Below are 21,072 nucleotides of genomic sequence, written 5' to 3'. Positions count from 1 at the left end.
TAAACTGTTTTGTAAAGTGCATAAATTTTTTTGGTTGAATGTATAGCAAGTATACAGTATCTGATTATGTGTAGGCAGATAACTGGTCATGGTTAAATTAAAATTTGGTTCCATCTCAGAGATATAGTACTATTTTTATTGGGTTTGCTTTTTGATGAGTCAAAATTAACCTTCTGGAGTAATTTGAATCTGTGTAATATTGTTTACTTTTACATACCATTACTTGGCTGTCATTATAAGACTAGAAAAGTGAATTTGTGATCTTGTAAAGCTACTTTATGATAATAAAAACCTCAATCTGTTATTTGAAAGTAAAGGCTTGCTTATCATTTATGACATAGATCCACTTTTCTTTAAGTTGCCAAGATTCAGTGATTCAGATTTGAGACACCACCCTACTGACAAACATTTGACATACGAACATTCACAGACATGAACAAATGGGATTGCAAATTAAAATTGTGTTCAGAGTGCTTCCTTTTGCCACCTGTAAGTTCAGATTTTATGTATCATTCGTATTAATAAAGTACTCTGTAAGATACAGTACATATATACAGAGTATTGGAGTTTAGGGTGAAAAACCTTTCAGTACCATACTGTATTGACTTTACATCACCCTGTGCTTAGATATGCGTGAAGAGTACAGTAACCAACTTGCGAGCAATTCAACATATGAATGTCTGTCTGGAACGTAACTTGTTCGTCAGGAGGGTGGTTTTGTCTCTCGCAGTTTGAGTATTGAAAGTATCTTGTTTCCAGGTCACAGCCGTGGCGTCAATGTCGGACAAGTATTATCGGGTGAATGGGGAACTGCGTGCCGAGGTGTTGGAAGGGTATAGGATAGAGGAAACCATTGTCTCTAGGAATAGCATTGCAACCCACTATCACGACCGGTGGGGGATCAATGTCGGGAACACGGAAATTCTGGTGTATGCGAAAGCAATGACTGGAAGGAGGTATGGAGTTTCTCTCTCTCTCTCTCTCTCTCTCTCTCTCTCTCTCTCTCTCTCTCTCTCTCTCTCTCTCTCTCTCTCTCTCTCCAAAATAACCATGCTTGGCCCAGGAACCCTTAAAAAACATTTTTACCTATTTCTTGTGGCTACTGTTCATACAAACATTTTGCAAATTCTATGTCAGTGAGTTGCAAAATTCCAAGTATCAACAAGTTGCAAGACCCAAATGTCAACAAGTTGCAAAATTCAGTGTCGACAAGTTGCAAAATTCAGTTTCAGCAAGTTGCAAAATTCTAAGCATCAGCAAGTTGCAAAATTCCTTGTGTCTAGTTACAAAACTCCGAGTGTCAACAAGTTGCAAAATTCCAAGTGTCAACAGGTTGCAAAATTCCAAATGTCAAGTTGCAAAATTCTGAGTGTCAAAAGCTGCAAAATTCAGTGTCAACAAGTTGCAAACTTCCACTTGTCGGCAATTTGTAGAATTCCAAGTGCCAACTCCAGACACTTAGTCAAAAGTTCCTGAGTATGGTATGGTTTTTTTAACTAAAGTAATTATTTATTTGAAGTTCTCTGGTTGTTGCAAAGGGGTCGTACATTGTGTTTGTTTCATTGTAACTCCATCTATCATGTACATGTCAACATGTTTGGACTTTGATGTCCCCAAATTCAACAGTCTTGTAAGGGACAGACAAGGAATATGAGTCTTACAGAACCTGTTTCACCTGGACCATCAGGTACCTGTCAATCACCTTCCTCATTTTTTGTGACCATCAAGTACTGTTCAAATGAGGAAAGTGATTGCAAAATTGCAAAATGCTTGAGTATCCAGGTGGCTACAAGTGCTGTGAGAAAGCTTCTTTTTTCACTGTGTCAGACAGAGTCTGAAGGTCATTAAAAAAATTGTCATACACGATTGAGGGGTTTGTATGAAAAGACAAAGTTTTATTTTGTAAAATCAGTATATATAGATATTTCAGACAAAATATTACCGAGTCTAAAGGTCATTCAATAATAGTTGTACATATGATTGTTAGGTTTGTGTGAAAATCGTTTTGTGTTGAAAAATTAGTATTTATAGATATTTATAAAACGTTTTGTGTTAAAAAATGAGACACATTCTCTTTCTTCCATCTTACTTTCCACCCTCTCCTAACAATTGTTCCATAATACAACTTTGTGGTTTCCCTCCTATTACGCATTTAAAATCTTACTCCCAATTTCTCTTGCAGTACTGAATGACCTCAAAGGTCCCAGTGCATGGCCTTTGGCCAAAATATTATATTCCATTCCATTCCTAAAGTTATGCTGACTGAACCTTTGTTTTTCCCTCCAAAGGTATGTGCCAACTCCAAACGGAAGAATTACTCTGGAGAAATCCTGGTCGAATATCATTCAGCCTTATGCCTACCAGACCGTAGTGAGAGATATCGCAGTTCACGACCCGGGATACAGAGAGCACATCAGCGTGCTGGAGTTCTTTGCACCGCGAACCAAAGTGTTTATGCTTGGGCAACCTTGTTATGGTAGTTTGGGAGAGGTAAGCATGTAGAATTAACTCTTTAGAAACTTTCTGGTAAAGTAATTTGCAATTTCCATATTATGTTTATGGCTGTTAATGAAATAGATACTTAAGCTTTCATTTGTAGTGGTATCCCAGAATGAATAGTTTATGTCCAGTAATAAAAATACACAACTTCATGTTGTCTTGATTGGTTAAGAAAAAAGAGACTAGCAAATCGTGTTACAGTCGACCCCTGCCTATTCGCGGCTTCACTTATTCGCGGATTTCTCTGTGGAACATATATACACATTATTCACGGAAAATTCGCATATTCGCTGTATTTTTCATAGGGAAATATTCACAAAATACTGTATTTTCATATCATTTTTGTGACTGAATGAACTTTTTGTGATAAAACTATTAAAATATTCACGTATAAGCATTTTTAGAGGGTTTTTGGTGTTTTGAACTATCAAAATAGGCATCCCCCTGCGAATACTGGGGGTCGATTGTATATTTATTCACTATAAACATAGTTTTTTACAGTAGCTTTTTTCTTGTCCAAATTTGTTTTCTGTTATTTACTCTGCAGGACTTGACTAAGTTGATTTTGACCTTTAAGGGAAAACTATTGTAAAAAAATTTTTTGTTATTGTTTCGTTGCATGCAGAATAAATTTCTGTATACTGGAGAGAAAGGAAAATGAATTATACCCAGGAGTGGAATTTTACCCACAGATACCTTGGCATTCCTTGTTTCATGAGATTTCATAGCATTCGTACAAGTGATATTGTTAATTTGGATTTTAAGTTTATCTTTAATGCCAGTGCCTAATTTTGTTTTAGATAATGAAGGCAATTTTTATTATTAGTGTTGGTTTTTCCATTCATTTCTTTCTGCCCTGTAAATCTTCAACTGAAAACCCTTACGGACAGAGTCGACAGATTATGATAAACCCAAGAGGACTCCAAAGGGAAATGAACCTGTACAGAGAAATAATTTATAGGGAAAGGCGATAGGGAAGTAAATATAAGGGAATAGAATTTAAAATCAGTAAACCTGAATTCAGGAGAGGTTAGCAGAAAGCAGGAATGAATTTGCTTCTCGCTTAATAGTTCGGAGATCAGAAGACTCCACAGCTCCACTAGGCAAACTGTTCCACATTTTAGTTGAAGCCAAGATAAAACTCCCAGCAAACTAAGTAGTGTTGAGCTTGATGCCAGAAAAATTTACACACATTGAGCTTGATTTACTGGAAGAACCTGAAGCAGAATCCATGTACAATGGAATTTGAAGCATCAAGACATAAGTTGTGTAATAGAAATCCACAAGTATATAGTAAACTGTATTACTTTACTATGTAAAAGACAAAAGTGAAGACTTTCGAACACCTGAATGGTGTTCCTCCTCAGTGTTTACGTTAGATATTTTAACGTAAACACCGGTAGGTGTTCAAAAGTCTTTGCTTTTGTCTTTTACATAGTAATACAGTTTACTATATAATTGCAGATTTTTATTACACAAACTTTTTATCACGAAATTGTGAATTTCTTAGCAAAGCATAAATTTATCCATTGTGGCAATAAGAACATATCTTTGCATTTCCTGTCTGCTTTTCAGGTGATCGAGATCAACCCAAGTCACAAAGGGAGGATCCGGGTTGTCATGACTGTCCTCAAAGAGCCAAACTTCGATGCCATGAGGAAGAAACAGGACGAACTTGACATGAAATATATGCCGGGTAGGAAAATTTGTTTTGTCACTTTTTCATCCAGACTTGTTTCAAACTTTTTCATTCAGGCTTGTTTAGAAGAAAAGCTTCTTTATCATATTTGTTGTACGTGTAAACCCTTTTATTGTTAAGGAAAGACATCCAGTTGTGTAATAAGGATTTAGATTCATGAAGTACCATTATTTTGTCAATTTTTATTTAGACTTAATGTAAGTAATAAGCTATTTTACTACCTCTTATACAGTATATGTAACTTTATTGTTCAGGAAAGACATCCTGTTATGTAATAAGGTTTGTATGGTTGAAGCAAAAATTGTTTCAAGAATTACTCTATGTGTTTATCGAGACTGCGTAGAGTGTCATGAAGATATTTTCAGTAGGGCTAAACAGAGTAGGGACTGATCTTGGTTTGTGTTTACGATATTTATACATTGACCCCCACAATATCCTGTAAATTTCAAATTGTTTGACTGATTAGGCAGCACTTAAGGTTCTTTGCAGTGTCCCTCTGGCCCATAGCTGCAACCCCTTTCATTCCTTTTACCGTACCTCCTTTCATATTCACTTTCTTCCATCCTACTTTCCACCCTCTCCTAACAACTGTTTTATAGTGCAGCTGTGATATTCCTCCTGCTACACATTTCATATCTTTTACTCTCAGTTTCCCTTTCTATTCATTTCTGTTTGACTGATTATACACGTTGTAAAAGTCTACTAATCATGGTGGTTTTAGGGTACATCGCGGGACAGAAGGTGGGCATATCCACTCATTTATTGGCCCGGTTAACTGGCACAGTCTTCCTGCTGCCACCTTCGGCGGACAACCCAGGCGAGTTGGACATGAAGAACAGACTGAACATTGGACTAAATCTGAAGAACAACAAAAAGAGTGAAGAGGTGAGTGCTCTCAGTCAGAGGTGTCCTTGCTACACCTTTCAGACCTTTGTACTGTCAATTTCCTTTTCAGTGCTGAATTACCTCGTAGGTTCCAGCGCTTGGCCATAGGCCTAAATTCCATATTCTGCTCTCTTTAACTACAGGTAATAAGAGCAGTATGGAAATTTTAATTGGCACTAATATATGTCATGGAAGTAGAATTATTAGAATGGTTGCCTTAGATAATATTGCTTCTTGTCACTTCAAATCTACAGTCTACAGTGGTTTTATTTACCATTCTATAAAGAACATACTATGTTTGTTATATTGTGAAGGCATGTAGAAGTCTTATAAACATCCCAAAACAGTGGTTTTGATGTTTATTACAGTATATTTAAATATACAGAAATCTTGACAGTTTTACTTGCAAAGATAGGGCTTACGATAAGTGTAGTCTTTTAATATTACAAAGTATGAGTAGGTGAAATGCCTTTATACCCTCTGTTGTATTTGAAAATAGTATATACTGTAACTAGATGAAGGATGTATCATGAAGATGTGAAAAATTTGTTTAAAGATTAAGATATGTGTCATTCAAGTACAGACCATTTAGTAAGATTATCACAAATAAGCAAAAGTGTTAAGAGTTTCATTTCCATTTATTAAGGTTTCTAAAAGTTCCGGGGCAGTATTCCCCTCGTCAGTGTGGGCATAGCAGGAAATGGGATGAAGTCTTACTGAAACTGTTATTGGTAATCACTAAGTGAATATTATATACACTTCTTAGCCAAGAATTAGATTTGTCACGATTACCAAATTTGGTCTTTTTACTCTTCACTTTGCTTGAAGCGTTTTTTCAAAGTCTGCTTATCTTGCAGGTCGTTGGTTATACCCGAAAAGTGCTGGACGCTAACGGAGCAAAGACTATTTGGTTATACTCTCCGAAGACTGTCGAAACCATCATTGAATACCAGTCCAAGTTTCCAGAGATCTTCGACCACCTGGCAGGAGCAGAAGGGGGAAAAGGATATCTTTTTCCAGGATGAAGTATTTGGCCAGGAACAGTAGTAAGTGTCTTGAATAATGGCTCAGATCTTTTTACTATCTTATGTAAGCTTTGAAAATTCCACTTCCCTTTCGATTGTTTAGGAACGTTTTGGTGTGGATTTGTAGTTTTTTCTCTCTGAAAGTCTTCCTCTCTTCCTCTCTCCCCTGTAGGCAGTTAGTGCCATCAGTACACCTCATATGTTGCACTGTAGATGCTACTTGAAGGTTCTTTACAGCACCCCGTCTGCCCCTAGCTGCAACCCCTTTCATTCCTTTGACTGTACCTCCATACATATTCTCTTTCTTCCATCTTATTTTCCACCCTCTCCTAACAATTGACTCACAGTGCAACTGTGAAGTTTTCCTCCTGTTACACCTTTCAAACTTTTTGACGGTCAGTTTCCATTTCAGCGCTGAATGACCTCACAGATCCTAGCGTTTTACCTTTGGTCTAAATTCTATAATCTTCTATTCTCTATTCCCCTCTCTAGCAAAGAGCGCGTAGCAGAGTTGACAACGTGGCTGAAAGAATCGGACTTTGCCAAAGCGATGCGTCAGAAGTGTGGTACCCCTTGTCTGGATGAGGCTGTCGTGACGAGGATTGTGGAGGAAGTTGACAAGGTATCGACAGTCTTGGCCACGTCTATGAAAATGCAAGTTCGGCCTCACTTGCTGTTCAAGGTACTATACTGTGTAGTTTATGGCTATTTAGTGTGATTTAAGAATTGTTGAAAATTTCAGTGACTAACCTAATACTTTGCTAATGCCAGTATGTTGGATCAGTTGTGAAATTAAATAAGTGTCAAATTATAATATTGAATTAACAGATAATGCTCTCAGACTACCTGTTTTTATAAGAGATTGTCTTGCATATTTTAATTACTGCTTTGATTGTTTTACCAGTAATTTGGTTGTGGGGCTGTCACCTTTACTAACGCATTGGCATTAGTAAAAGTACTTTGTTTGTACGCATGAAACAAAATGTTTTGTCTTTTCCTTGCTACAGTTTTTTTTGCTGTGAAAGTAAACCTTGAATTGTTATGTAGTGGTAACTTTGTTGCAGTATTGTATCTTTTTGTGCATTTTCTTTATTTATATTTTTATCTATTAATTTAATAATTTATCTTTTTTTTTTCTAGTAACAGATCTGTTCTTGATTTCCTGTTATCCTCTGTAACCTCATTCAAATGGGGACTGTATTCTTTGGAAGTTTAAATTTCAAGGCAATGGCCCCTGTTGGCTTGTTCCATACGAATAGGGGTTTATCTTCTGAATAATAATAATAATATAATAATAATAATAATAATAATAATAATAAAATATTTTGTTTCGCCTTCAAAAAGTGAAATTTGCCCCTCATAGGAAGTTATTTATATCACAATTATGCTAAGTTATTTATGTTAAGATTAGAGTATGACCACAGGCCGAGGTTATAAAGGTAGTGTTTGAAGTTTATCTACGACCTGATAAATTTTAGAAAATAAAGCCGCTTTGAACAGGGAGACTTAATTTTCAATATTCTTGCAGCCCAACCCACTCCAGGGAAGCACGCCCCCCGATCCCTCTGTCACGTACAAATTGTTCGACAGAGTGACGAACTGCAGGGAGGGATTTTCAGTTCCCCTCGGTGCCACGGGGACTGTGATAGGTGAGAGGATTCATTTTGGTTCTTTTGAATAGTTTTGAGAATGAAAATAAGCTTCGTTTTTGGAGCCAGTTTGATTTGTATGTAACGTTAAGTGTTGTTTTCCTGTTTCGAAAGTTTTTGCACATTAAATGGAGCATATAGTAAGACCTCATTGATCTGGATGATGTTTTGGGGGAACTCTAGGCCCATTAATTTACTTACATTTTTATCTATTTATTTATTAATTTGCTAATTTATTTTTTCTTTTCAAATGAGTGATTTCTTATTTCTTTATTCCCTATTACCTTTTGTTACTTCTTTCACACAAACACCATATTCTTTAGAAACTGTAATTTCAGATCAATGGCCCCTGCAGGCCTGTTTCCATATTATTAGGTTAACTTCTGAATAATAATAATGATAAGATGGTGATGATGATGATGATGATGATGACCCTCTTTAAGGCAAGTTTTGTCGAATAAAATGGCTGCATTTTGCGAGTTGATTTTACACTGAGTTTTCTCAATTCTTCTAATAATTTGCTTTTCCTGCACATGAATATTTGTCAATAATTGTCCAGTGTTCATATTTCAGTGGATGAAACAGCCTATTTCTTACAGCAGAAATTCTTTATATTTTTGTTCTGCTGTAAGAAATACGCTGTTTTGTCCATCGAAATATGAACATTGGACAATTATTGACTAATATTGATGTGCAGGAAAAGCGAATTATTAGAAGAGTTGAGAAAACACTGTATAAAATCAGTTCACAAAATGCAGCCATTTTATTCAATAATACAGTAATGATAATATAATGATAATAATAATGATACAGACATCACCCTACTTATTAACATTCAACTTACAAACATTTAGATACAAACAAATGGGATCGCAAACTAAAATTGTGTTCAGAGGGCTCCCTTTGGCACCCGTTAGTTCGAATTTTGTTGTGCGTGCCTATTCTGTACACACAGTACTGCATGTACAGTGTGTTATGTTTTAGGATGAAAAAATGTACATTCCTGTATTGATTTTATGTCATACAGTACTTAAATAGGTATGAAGAGCACAGTAACCAACGTTTAAACAATTTAACATACAAACTGCCGTCCGGAACGTAATTTGTTTTTAAGTACAGTATTGGTTGGTAATAATAATAATAATAATAATAATAATAATGATAATCCTTAGCAGGGACTCACTCAACTTTAAGAAAATTTAACCCTTCCACTCATCAGGAAACAACTTCATCTTTTAATATTGCACAAATTGTTTTTCTTTATTGTAAGCCTGCATTTTGTTAGGGACCAAAAATATGGTCATTTTCATTCAATTGGAGTGTTTTTCATTCTGTATTCGTCATTTCTAACAATATTGGGTTTATTGTTTTTTAATAATTCCAATCATATGGATTTAATTTTTATATTTATGGTAGTATGTGGTAGTTTTATTTTTTGCCTATTTCTAACTGTGTTGGTTTATTTACCATATATTTATCAATATGGGAGGCTTTTTTGCAATATTTTTATACTTAACTTTTCATCACTTTTTCTTTAATTTATTTTGTATATTAAAGACTGTTTTTGACATTGTTGGGATCTGTTGCAATTTACACATTTTAATGTTGCAAGTTGACCAATTAACTTGTGATGCTCTGAGATATAGGGTGCACTGTAGGCAATACTAAAGTTTCTTTGCAGCATTCCCTCAGCCACTAGCTGCAGCCCCTTTCATTCATTTTACTATGCCTGCTTTCATATTCTCTTTCATCCGTCTTACTTTCCATCCGCTCCAAGCAATTGTTGCAGCATTAGTTTCAGCGCTGAATGGCCTCTTAGGTCCCAGTGCTTGCCCTTGGGCCTAAATTTTATAGTCCGTTTCCAATTCTCAGGCATACATCCAGCGGACAAGGAAGCAGATGTCTTGTACGATATATTATTCGATGAGGCGTTTGAGGAAGGCTTGACTTTCGCAGGGCCAGCGACCGCTAAACATTGCTACAGGCTTCATTCAGCTTCGCTGATCAACTTGTCGCATGGAAGTCGACATAATTCCACTGGCAGTGCCAACGGAAATATGAGGGTTAGATATGCTTTTTTGTTTATATATTGTTCAACGCCTGGAATCATTTAAAACCGAACAAATTTAACCCTTACTGGACGGGCATGATCATGTGAGGCATAATAATAGCTCTGAAGTGAGAAACGGACTGCCTCTGGTGAGAAAAAACATGTATACCTCACTAAAAGGTACTGCATCTCCCCAGTCTCAGTACGTCTCGTAAATATTTCACCATAACTATACTCAGAATTTGCTACTGATTTTAGTTCTTATTTGTTATGATATTGTGTGAGCTGTAGTTATAATTTTAAAAAATGAAATAGAAAAGTTATTATAAGAAACATGTATAGCTTGGTAAAATTAGCATAATTTTACGATTGTTTTGGAAAAGAGGCCACGCACATGGTTGGAAATATTCACTTTCAACTTCATGTGGAAGGTACGGAAAATATTTTATAATTTTTTTCTTATACCATGAGCATTTGCATATCTTCCTCTTTCCATTGATGTGTTTTTTTTAATTGGCCAACCTTAAAGTTTGCCCGGTCTACGGGTGTTCTTAATATATATTTTAGCCGGGCCTGTAAGGGTTAAAGTTGAAAACTATAATGGCAAAGTTTCTCAAATTGACATTAAACACTTTCAGCCTGAAGAGCCCAGACCTTCCGCGTGGAACAATAATCGCCAGGACCAGAACTATCATTATAATCATCACTCTCAATCGCAAGCAGAGAGACAAGGCTTTTCTCCTCACGCTAGTCAGCAACACAATTCATATCAGTCTCCTCAGGGCAACTTCAACAGAGGCCAGGGCTATAGCTGTACGGTAAGCCTCGATTTTTGTTTTTTCATCATTGATGTTGGTTACTTTTCTTATCACAGACCAGACTTCACTGCAGTAAGGAAAGGAGATACTGTAATTTGCACTTTAAGAACACAATAACTGGAATATTTAGACTTTTAAAGAAAAAACAAAATGGAGCATTAGCATTTTGTGACCAAAACAAATTGTAAGCTTAAATAGAGAGTTCTTGATATTAGTGTTTCCGTTACGTAAAATTGTATTTCACTCTGTACATTTTCTTTTTCATATCCTGGACTTTGCTTAACTATTGATTTCACAGAATAGTTGCGCAATGTTGCATTTATTTTTCATTTTTATTCTTCTCTATTTTTATGGTGAGAATTTTGGATGTTTTTTTTTTTTTTTTGTAGTGGTTGTTATGACAAAGGACTTCTTGTGATGTCAGAACTGTGGACATAGTTCCCTATAATATTTCTTCTTTGTGCCATGATTTTGTTGGATTTATTGTGACCTTCATTCATTCATCTTCCTTAACAAATGTGGTTATAATAATCTTGCAAATGATAGGAATTAATACAGTAGAAAGTAGCGAAGATATTGTTGATAAGATTTGAAGACCAGTTTTTCATTTTTGCAGATGAATAAGTAGCACTCATCTTGTGTAACTTTATTACTGTACTGATTATTTTTTTCATATAGAAATTATTCTGAATTATGGAGAGGTTGTACATAGGGAAAAAGGGAATACAGGCAGTCCCCGGGTTATGACGGGTTCGACGTACGACGTTCCGAGCTTGCAATGCTTTTCATATATATTCATCAGAAATTATTTCCTGGTTTACGACGCATGTTATGGGGTTACAAATGCTTACGATGCCAATATGACGGAAGGAATGTGGCTCTTAAACGGCAGAATAATCAAAATTTGGAGGTCTTTTTGATGAAAAACTCGATAAAAATGCAGGTTATATCGTTTTCAAGACACCCTAATGATTAAAAGTGAGGTTTTGTAAGGTTTTCTTATGATTTTCGATGATGTCTTGGCTTACGATGATTTTTGGCTTACTACACGGTGTAGGAACGGAACCACTGTTGTAAAACGGGGATTGGCTGTATGCGAGTCAGAGATTGTTGATAAATACGTCAAAATGTGGAAAAGAAGGCTGCTGGTTGAAGAATTTGATAAAATGACCATCTCTCCCAAGGACAGAAATTCAACTCTTGTATTTTTTAGATCATACAGTGAACCCCCCGTATTCGCAGGGGATGCGTACCGCACCCCCCCCCCTGCGAATAGCTAAAATCCGCAAATACTTAAAACCCCTCTAAAAACACTTAGAACTGCCCATTTTGATAGTTTAAACACAAGAAAGACCTTGTAAAAATGCTTATACCTCAGTATTGTAATAGTTTCATCACAAAAAGTGCATTTATTCATGAAAATTATATGAAAATATAGTAATTAGTGAATATTTCTTGGTGAAAAATACCGCGAATGGGCGAATTTTCCGCGAATAATGGGTAGATACGTTCCACAGAGAAACCCGCGAATGCGTGAGTTCGCGAATCGTGAGAACGTGAATACAGGGGGTTTACTGTACCTCAGTTAAGTTCTTTTCCTCTTATTTCCCCCATAGGGGGGTTGTGCCATCAGCGCGCCTCACGTGGTGCACTGCAGGCATTACCTAAGGGTCTTTGCAGCGTCCCTTCGGCCCCTAGCTGCAACCTCTTTCATTCCTTTCACTGCACCTCCGTTCATAGTCTCTTTCTTCCACCGGACTTTTCACCCTCACTAACAATTGTTTCTTAGTGCAACTGTGAGGTTTTCCTCCTGTTACACCTTTCCGACCTTCTTGCTGTCAATTTCCCTTTCAGCGGTGAATGACCTTTGGCCTAAAGTCTGTATTCTATTCGCTCCTTTTCCTCTTCTTTCAGCCTCCAAAGAATAACCAAGGGTTCGACATAGCAAGCCCTCAGCCTCCAGACCCCAATCAGTTACCAAATCCATCAGGCCTTTATGTGAGTTCACTGACTAAAGCACGTTGTCCAGACATTGCAAATGGCGGACCAGAAGTAAAGAGAGAGTTAAATCATTTTGGTCAGCAGGTATCAGTTTTGCCACTTGATGAATTTGCTCGTAGTGTTATAAGTACTGTACTGTAGTGTACATAGACCACTAGAGTGTATGTCTGTTGAGTATCAGTCTCCTCTTTTAATTAAGGTCTTGTGAGGTGTATCACCGTTTTCTTTTTAGCAGGAATAATGAGCATAATTTATTCTTGATGTAAATATTTGCCATGAACATATCAAGAGCAATGAATGTATGAATTTTTCATGGGAAAGTCAGAACATGCCGTCTCCAATCCCCAAGCCTTGTCATAAGTACTCTATATGTTGTGAAATAGTTGTTCCTTTATGTAATTATAATTTAAGTAATGCATACACTATGTGAAGTCAGTTTGCATTCACCAAAGACACTCATTTCACTGTACTGCATTTTTCAGGGAATGGCTGAGGTTCGTTCTGCCAGGGAAGTCGAGTGTGTCGTCTTTGGAACGTACTATGCCCTGTGGAACAAAATTCACCAACAAGGCATTGGTAGAATACCGGGCCATATTTATATTGTGTGCTTTTCGTACGTTCCGAAGATCAAACCGGGACCCAAAGCATTCCAGCTGCTCATTTTCATAGACATTAAGAAGGCGCTCGATGATGGCATCAAGTTTTACAGAGTCAATGAACAGCAAATATCCTGCACTGGAGACAGGCAGGGTTTCATCCGTCCTAAGTACTTCAGTAAGGTTGTAGATTGTGAAAGTAATAGTATTATATACACACCCCAGTATGGTTTTGGCACTGAGGCAATACCTGCGAACTTTGGAAGAGTGCCAGCTGGTGCGTATGGCCAAACACCACACGCTGGCAGAGGTAGGGGAAGAGGCTTCATAGGGCAGCAGCCACAGGGAATTCAGTTGTACGAAAATATCTGGTCTCAGATCCAGCGGGAAGACAACGAGCACGGAGATGCACGGCCTGCCCAGGGTCGAGGGCCGTCAAATGCGGCGCACTTCCCTGGAGGGAGGGAAGCCAGTAAATCGGACAACGGGAGAACGGAGGTGTCGGTGGAGGACATATTCAGGGGAGCCAGAGCTTGCGCCACTCAGGCTCAGGACCAGTCCTTAGCACAACAGTTGAGTGCCGATCTTTTGTCCATGCTGAAGCCGACTCAACAACAACCCCACAGACAAGGTGCGGAGAACGCCGCTCATAAAGACGATTCCCCGGTGAAGTCGGCGTTCGTTCCCACTCAGGTCATCCGTAACCGAACGCCGCGCAAGCCCAAGCCCAACGCGTCTGAGGAGCCGGGGAGGCCGGTACCTGCCGCCGAAGGGCAAAGTTCGATCTCGGCAGATGTGGAGAGGCCTCAGGCACAACAGACTCAAAGGCATATCCAGCATCCCAACGGGAATGGCAACAAACCGCGGAGAAAAGTGCGCAGCAGACTCGCCGTCAATTTTGGTCAGCCCTTCATGGAAGACACATAGGCGTGAAGTTGTTCACGACTGGTTTTATAAGTGTGGTCATGTAATCGGTGTAAACTACTGACATGTAAAAAAAGATATTTTTGTGTGGATGACTTTATTTTAATTAACTGAAATACAACGAGATCCTTCATATTGAAGTCCATATTTCATATTTAGGAAACCCCAAGGCCTCAGAGCAGAGAAATAGTTCATGTTTCTAGGAAAGTTTAAACTTAGATTTTATTGTTAAATAATGTACAAGAGCATCAGTAAGCAGCAGTTTGTGGGAAATGGCAAGTGTCACACTGCCAAGTGTTTTGATTGGATTGACTGGCTTTACACTTTTTCCATATTTTAAGAATTTCGTGGCTTTTAAGTCAGTGTGTTCTTGAAATGTGTAACTTTCATCCATGAAGTGCAAAAGTGTCTTTTTTTTTTTTTTCAAACTTTGTGGTGCTGATGTTCTAGGTTTTTTCTAATTAAAGAAATGTGTGTAGTAGCTGAGTTTTCATATTGTGACCATTATCAATATTGTATGTTTACCGCCAAGGTTAACAAGACATTGATCCCAAGTACCTTCTTGCAGTCAGACGACAATCTACTTTTTGTATTCTTGACTGTTCCTGAGAACAGAGTCACAGATATGACATTATGCAAGATGCATTTTATAACATTAGTTTGGACGGCTCTGGAAATTTGTGTAGTTGGAATATAGATGTGCATATCAACTGCTGTCTGAAAAATATGTTTACAAAAGGACGCAGCCAAAAGGAGAGACACATGATTGCCTTCTTGTAACCTACTTCTCAAAGTCTGTTTCATTGTTGTTGCTCATATCAGTTTCTCAACATCCAAGTGGGGGAATTTTTCAAGTCCAGGCCTCATTGGCAGTTGTCATTTATTTTAGAAAAAGTATGCATTTAAAAGAAATTTCCGTGAATTGATCTTATATTTTTAGAATGATGTCAGGAGTTACAAATTGCTTGATGGTGTATTTGCATTCTAATTGTTTTCTGCTGAAATTTGAGTTGCAGTGGTTTCATCTTGTAACCTCCCAAGAATTGAGTTGTAAGGCTGAAATTTCCCAACATTGTTCTGAATTCATGATACAATATTGAAGATGTACGGTGTTCTTCACTGTAAAATTAAAGATGGGGAGGTATGTAATGTTGTAATTGTATCCAAAAATTGGTTTTTAACATTCATGGGATTTTTATAATTCTTATCCCTTATTGTATAAGCCATATCACCAGTTGTGTATTGAATGTGTCATGTTGGTATTACTTGCTGAGAGAAATAATCTGTAAACCTTACAGCACTGCCATTTTCACTCTTAATAGATGTATTTAACCCATGAATATAAAATTCTCCCTGCATTGAACACTATAATTTCAGTATTCATTGTTCTCTATAATCAGAACTTCTACAATCAGCCTCGAACATCACAACAGCTCTGAGTGAAGCATTTGAGATTTAAGGAAGGAACTTTGCAATAATGTCTATACCAATGGTTTCCAACCTCCCTTTGGTGTGGGAATTGTTTTGTCATTTTAGTAAAACTAATCAGTTCTTGTAACTCTCTAATGCCTCTGTTTTCACAGCAGAACTACAGTATTGTCAGCAGTTTGAGATATAAAATGTGAACTCCAACAAAAGTGTTAAAATTCAAAAGTGTTGAAATTCAGTTGATTGAAATGCTTTTGAAGCTCCTTTGAAACTTTCCATCTTTAAGTTGTCAGATATATGATAGTTTTTTCATGAATTATATTAAGGTGGTGTAAATTTTAGAATAATTTGAATTCTCTCCCATCTCAATTAGGATTCTAAAAAGGTAACTTTTATAAATGACATGTGCTCTAACTAAATCAGATTCACCTGTTTGTGTAGCCGATTTTTCAGTATTTTAATGTGGCCACACCTTAAATTGTACCCATCTTGTTTTGCAATTTATATTTTTGTCTTATTGAGAAAGAGGTAGGATTTTGTTTATGCTTTGGTCGTTTCATGGCCAGTAATTAACCGTGCTTAGAGCAATGGTTTTTCTGTGTGTGATTGTTACGGTGGATGGTGCTTAATAATGCTATTTTTGGATAGTAAATGTTCAGTGCAAAATTAATTATGAGAGAGAGGGAGAGAGAGAGAGAGAGAGGTAGAAGGTTTCTGATAATGAATAATGAATGAGAAAGAAAATGCAAAGAGTTGGAAATAGGACCAAACATGTAGCAAGAAAGAAAGAGGATGAGTGGAAGTACCGATAAGGAAATGATCGAACGCAAAAACGGACATAGATTGACATATCGAGATTATGGCGCTGCTACCCATTAGCACCAACTTTTCATTTTTGAATAGCCTTCCCCTTTTGGTTCCAATAATTCCTTCTTCTTTGGGGAGGGGCTGGGTGACCAATGCAATCCAGAAACTTTTTCTAGTTAGTTGCATTCTTGGGGAATGTCATTCAGGTTAGTTGACTAACATTATTGTGATTGCTTTGTCACATACCAACAGCCAGTTCAACAACATTGTCCACATGGATGGGTGACATACATTTCCATCAAATGTGAAAATAATACTGAAACAAAAATTACTGAAACATATGTATGTACAAGTAAATACATATGACTAAACTTGAGAATATTGCATCAACTCAATCCATAAGTATTTATAGACACTTCTTAGTTTACAGTGACTCGTTTTATATTTTGACTTCGGAATGGTGATAGAAATAGTAAATATTAGGCAGAAATTGTATTCTGAATTTTGAATTTTGATTTTGTCCGAAACAATCTGATTTTTGTCCAGTCTGGACAATATCTCGGGAAGCCATTTTGAGAAGTCACCACCCACCTACCACCAGCTAACTACCTTGTTACCAATTTTCCACGACCAATTCCAACTTGCCCTACTAAGAGCTACTCCTATATAAAAAGATCTTGTTGTATACCTAGGAAAACCACAGCTTATTTTAAAAATGTGAGATTTTATCAGCTTTTCAACACAAAACATGAAGTTGCCCTGTTGTTTCCACACTACCAATTTCTGAATGTATTTTTGAAGGCTGGACCAGTTGAAATGGAAAGAATGAATTTGATATTGTCAATAACATCTTGAGATAATGTGGACACTAAAAGAAATACATTGTAAACACATGACTTCCCTCTGAGACATGTTCAGTAAAAGGTGAATTACATTGTGAAGTTAACTCCAAGTTGAAAATATCACTGCAGGGTGTTAGACGCTGGTTATCTTTGTTTATCATTTGTAGCCAAAGTCGAAGCAATGAGATCTGTGAGGAATCATTAGGACTTCTTAATGTATAAGATAATTTACATGGGTCTGTTTTTGTTCTTGAAAAAATTATCTAAAATGAGCTTTACTGTCCTTAAACTAGTGAAGATGTTGCACACCTTCATTTGTTTTATATTACAGAAAACTTTCTGCCAGTTTCATAAGGCAATGAACTGTGAAACCAGGAGCTCTCAGCTAAAATCTTGCTTTTCAAATTTTGTTTGTCTGACTGTCTGGTTCCAGCAATATTTTGCCAGCTATGCACAAGAAAGTGTCTTGCTTCTCTGTTCAGTAATCTTCATAGCTTTGTATTTTGTATAATTTTCAGCAATTTCAGTGTTTATTGAATTAATTCCTGTAATGTATATCCCAGAGATAAGTGCTTATTCTTTAAGTTATTTGAAATGTGGACGAATTCGCTGCTTTTCTCGTACAACAGAAACACATACTCCTTGTGTGTGTTTGTGCGTGATTAGAGTTGTATCTGCCACTCGTTTTTGGAACCCCTTATTCCAGCTTCAAGCGTGTACCCCTCAGGGGGTGGTACCATCAGTGCACCTCATGCAGTGCACTCTAGGCATTACTTAAGGTTCTTTGCAGCGTTCCTTCAGACCATAGCTACAACTCCTTTCATTCCGTTTGTGGTACGTCTGTTCATATTATCTTTCTTCTGTCTTACTTTCCACCGTCTCCTAACTATTAAATTGTTTCATATTGCAACTGTGAGGTTTTCCTCCTGTTACACCTTTAGAATCGGCTACCCTTTCAGCGCTGAATGACTTCATTAGCCTGAATTTATTTCTTTCCTTCAGATTAATTTTAATTGTATTGATCTGATATTGATCTTTAATACGATGCAAGCACACTGACACATCCAGTGGTGTGATTCTAGGGTTGCTTTGATTTTTATTGTCCGAATGTTTTGACCATGTCGCTGAGTCTGATGTTTTTTTAAAATAATTCTTAAATGAATGAGTTTTTCTATCCTGTGTAGATAGTGCAGATGTATTTCTTATTGCTGTGAAAATCCACTTTGGCAAGTTTCTGTGTATTACATATTTTTAACCACTTGCAATATTCATGAAATAAACGTTGTTCATGATTCATAGCTCCTTTAAAATGAATGTTCATTATTACATTTCTGCGTGCAGAGGTTATGCAACGTTATCTAATGAGTAAAGACAGCAATGTCAGTTTTTGCTACGAAATAATCATTGCTATAAAACGTCAAACGGAATTGTCTTACCATCTTTATGAATTTTGCTGGTCTCATATATTTTGTTCAAGCAAAAGACATCATTCTAGAAGTGAGGTTGTGGAGAGAATTCTGAGAGTTAGATGTCATGTGGATGCAATTGGTAATCTCCCTGAGAAAGGAGTTAAGGAGTGTATTGTATTGCATGCATAAAATGAACTTGCTTTAAGAAATGAAGGTATTTGCAACTTTAGGTACAGACGCCACTCTACTTTCAAATGAGTTAAGATTCTGGACGGCCGTTTGTATGCTGGATTGTTTTGTAAGTTGGTCACTGTACTCAACACTACTGTAAGTTTTTTCAACTTACAATACAATGTACATACAGTACAGTATGTACCGAATGGAGTACAAAACAAAATTTGAACTTGGGTGGCAAAGGGGAAAGCTCGGAACACAATATTAATTTGCGAACCCATTTGTTTATATCTGAATGCTCGCAAGTTGAATGTACAGTACTTAAGTAGGGTGGTGTCTGTACTGAGATATTTTTATCGTTTGCAATTATTTTGTGGCGCTATGTGATTCTGTTCTGTTGGGCTGTACCAGAGCACAAAATGAACATTTTGATACGTTTGATGTAACGTTATCGTTATTGTCAGTGCCGTTGAAAAAGTTGCCACGTTGCGACAAACTGTTTTCCTTTAAAAATCACCAGTCATTGCAATATCTCTGATTGTAAGCTTTGACTGAACTACAAGATACAATATTGGAATCAACTGCAGATTTTAGTGGACATCACTAGGCAGAATGATCTTCTACAACGCCAAGGGTCTCAGTATATGGAAGATAAAAATATGAAAAGTGAAAAATAAACTACGAAAGATAAATGAAAAATAGTAAGATAGCTGACTGTGAAATAAGACTGACGACATTCGGCCTAACAAAAAAAAGAACATTTGCACCAAGTTTGAACTTCCGAAGCCCCTAATTGTCGTGAACCATACTTGTTTTTCCTGAATCTGTGCCTGCTGACTGCTGTGTTCATTAGTTTAGGTGTGTTTTTCCAGCCTAGTCATGTTGAGAGTACGTTAGCTTCTCTGCTGAAGGAGGCGCCATTTTTGTAAAGATAATTAACCTCTTGTTCTTTATGAATTACGTATGGTTTTGCAATTTTTTTTTTACTATACACTTATTAATGGCCGATATCTGGGTGTTACCGTTGTCGAGAAGAAGTGATTATGGAATTGCGGTTACCAGTGGGATTCCTATCTTCTTTTCGTAGCCTATATTGTAGATTATAATCATAACTAGCTTTTTATATCTGTGGTACTCATGACGGATGAATTGATTCGCACTGGTTTTGAAAAGTGAATGCACTTGTTTGAAAGAGCACGTCAAGGTTTAGTGGTTAGTTTCGTGGCACGCCACTCAGATGCCGTGGGTTCGCGTCTCCCCCGGGGCGATGAAAAGTCACGGGCTCTGTGTCTCATGATCAGTTACTGCTGCAGTGTGGGGTCTGCGGTGGGATGTTGAAACCAACATTCTTTGGAAACTTAAATTTCAAGTCGGTGACCCCTGCGTGCTTGTTCCATGTGAATAGGTTTCATCTACTGAAATAGTAATAATAATAATATCGTACTGGCGTGTAGAACATTTCGAGTGAATATATTACGCTGCACCAACAAATGAAATGCAGGTAAAAGGTTTCTTGTGGTACGATTATAATTACTGTGTAATATTCAGTGAATAGGATTAGGCTGTTTGTAAACAACTCGTCATTATGACACGTTAAAACTGAAGGACTCTTGTAAAAATCTTGTCTGCAGATGACTGATGAATACAGATTTTTTTTCGTTACGTTTTGTTGCTGAATATGTTTTATTTCATCTCTAGTTACGAGTATCTGTGAACAGGGCCCTGTTGACTGGATGCTCTTGTATGAAATAAAAGATCTTAGATAATTTGTGAAGTCTTTTTTCCCCATCCCTCTGAATTCAGTTTTTTTGCATGAATTTTTGTTGGTTTGCAAAGCCAAGATGAATCTAATGGGGGGTTTGTTGCTGTCAGTGTACCTCGCGCAGTCCACTGTAGGCATTACTTAAGGGTCTTTGCAGCGTCCCTTTGCCCCTAACTGTAATTCCCATCATTCCCTTTACTGTATCTCTGTTCATATTCTCTTTCTTCCATCTCATCTTTCACCCTCTTAATGTTGTTTCATAGTGCAGTTTTAAAGTCAATTTCCGTTTAAGTGATGAATGACCTCATCGGTCCCAACGCTTGGCCTTTGTCCTAAATTTTATATTCTCTGCCATTCCATTTATCAAGCAATATTTTACTACTAGACTAATAGCTGTTGGTGTTGTTCTGCCTTGGCTGCAGACTAATAGCATGTTAGCCCCCACTGCAGGCTTGTTCAATAACAATAGACCCCTAAGTTCTTTGCAGCGTCCCTTCGACCCCT

General features: G+C 37.2%; 1 protein-coding gene across 1 annotated transcript in view; it reads left to right on the top strand.

Moving 5' to 3' along the window:
• Positions 1 to 20,572, top strand: part of pcm (pacman) — a 31,517-nt gene extending 10,945 nt beyond the window's left edge. The window contains 12 exon segments of the mRNA XM_067092252.1: positions 760 to 956; positions 2,289 to 2,490; positions 4,075 to 4,195; positions 4,920 to 5,083; positions 5,941 to 6,072; positions 6,074 to 6,129; positions 6,601 to 6,790; positions 7,637 to 7,757; positions 9,630 to 9,820; positions 10,446 to 10,625; positions 12,540 to 12,623; positions 13,109 to 20,572. Of these exon segments, the coding sequence (XP_066948353.1) occupies positions 760 to 956; positions 2,289 to 2,490; positions 4,075 to 4,195; positions 4,920 to 5,083; positions 5,941 to 6,072; positions 6,074 to 6,129; positions 6,601 to 6,790; positions 7,637 to 7,757; positions 9,630 to 9,820; positions 10,446 to 10,625; positions 12,540 to 12,623; positions 13,109 to 14,149 (2,679 nt within the window). The 3' untranslated portion in view covers positions 14,150 to 20,572.
• Positions 20,573 to 21,072: the final 500 nt, after the last annotated feature.

This window comes from Macrobrachium rosenbergii, chromosome 48 (genome assembly GCF_040412425.1).
Source record: "Macrobrachium rosenbergii isolate ZJJX-2024 chromosome 48, ASM4041242v1, whole genome shotgun sequence".
Lineage (NCBI taxonomy): Eukaryota > Metazoa > Arthropoda > Malacostraca > Decapoda > Palaemonidae > Macrobrachium > Macrobrachium rosenbergii.
This window is presented reverse-complemented; position numbering and strand designations above follow the sequence as displayed.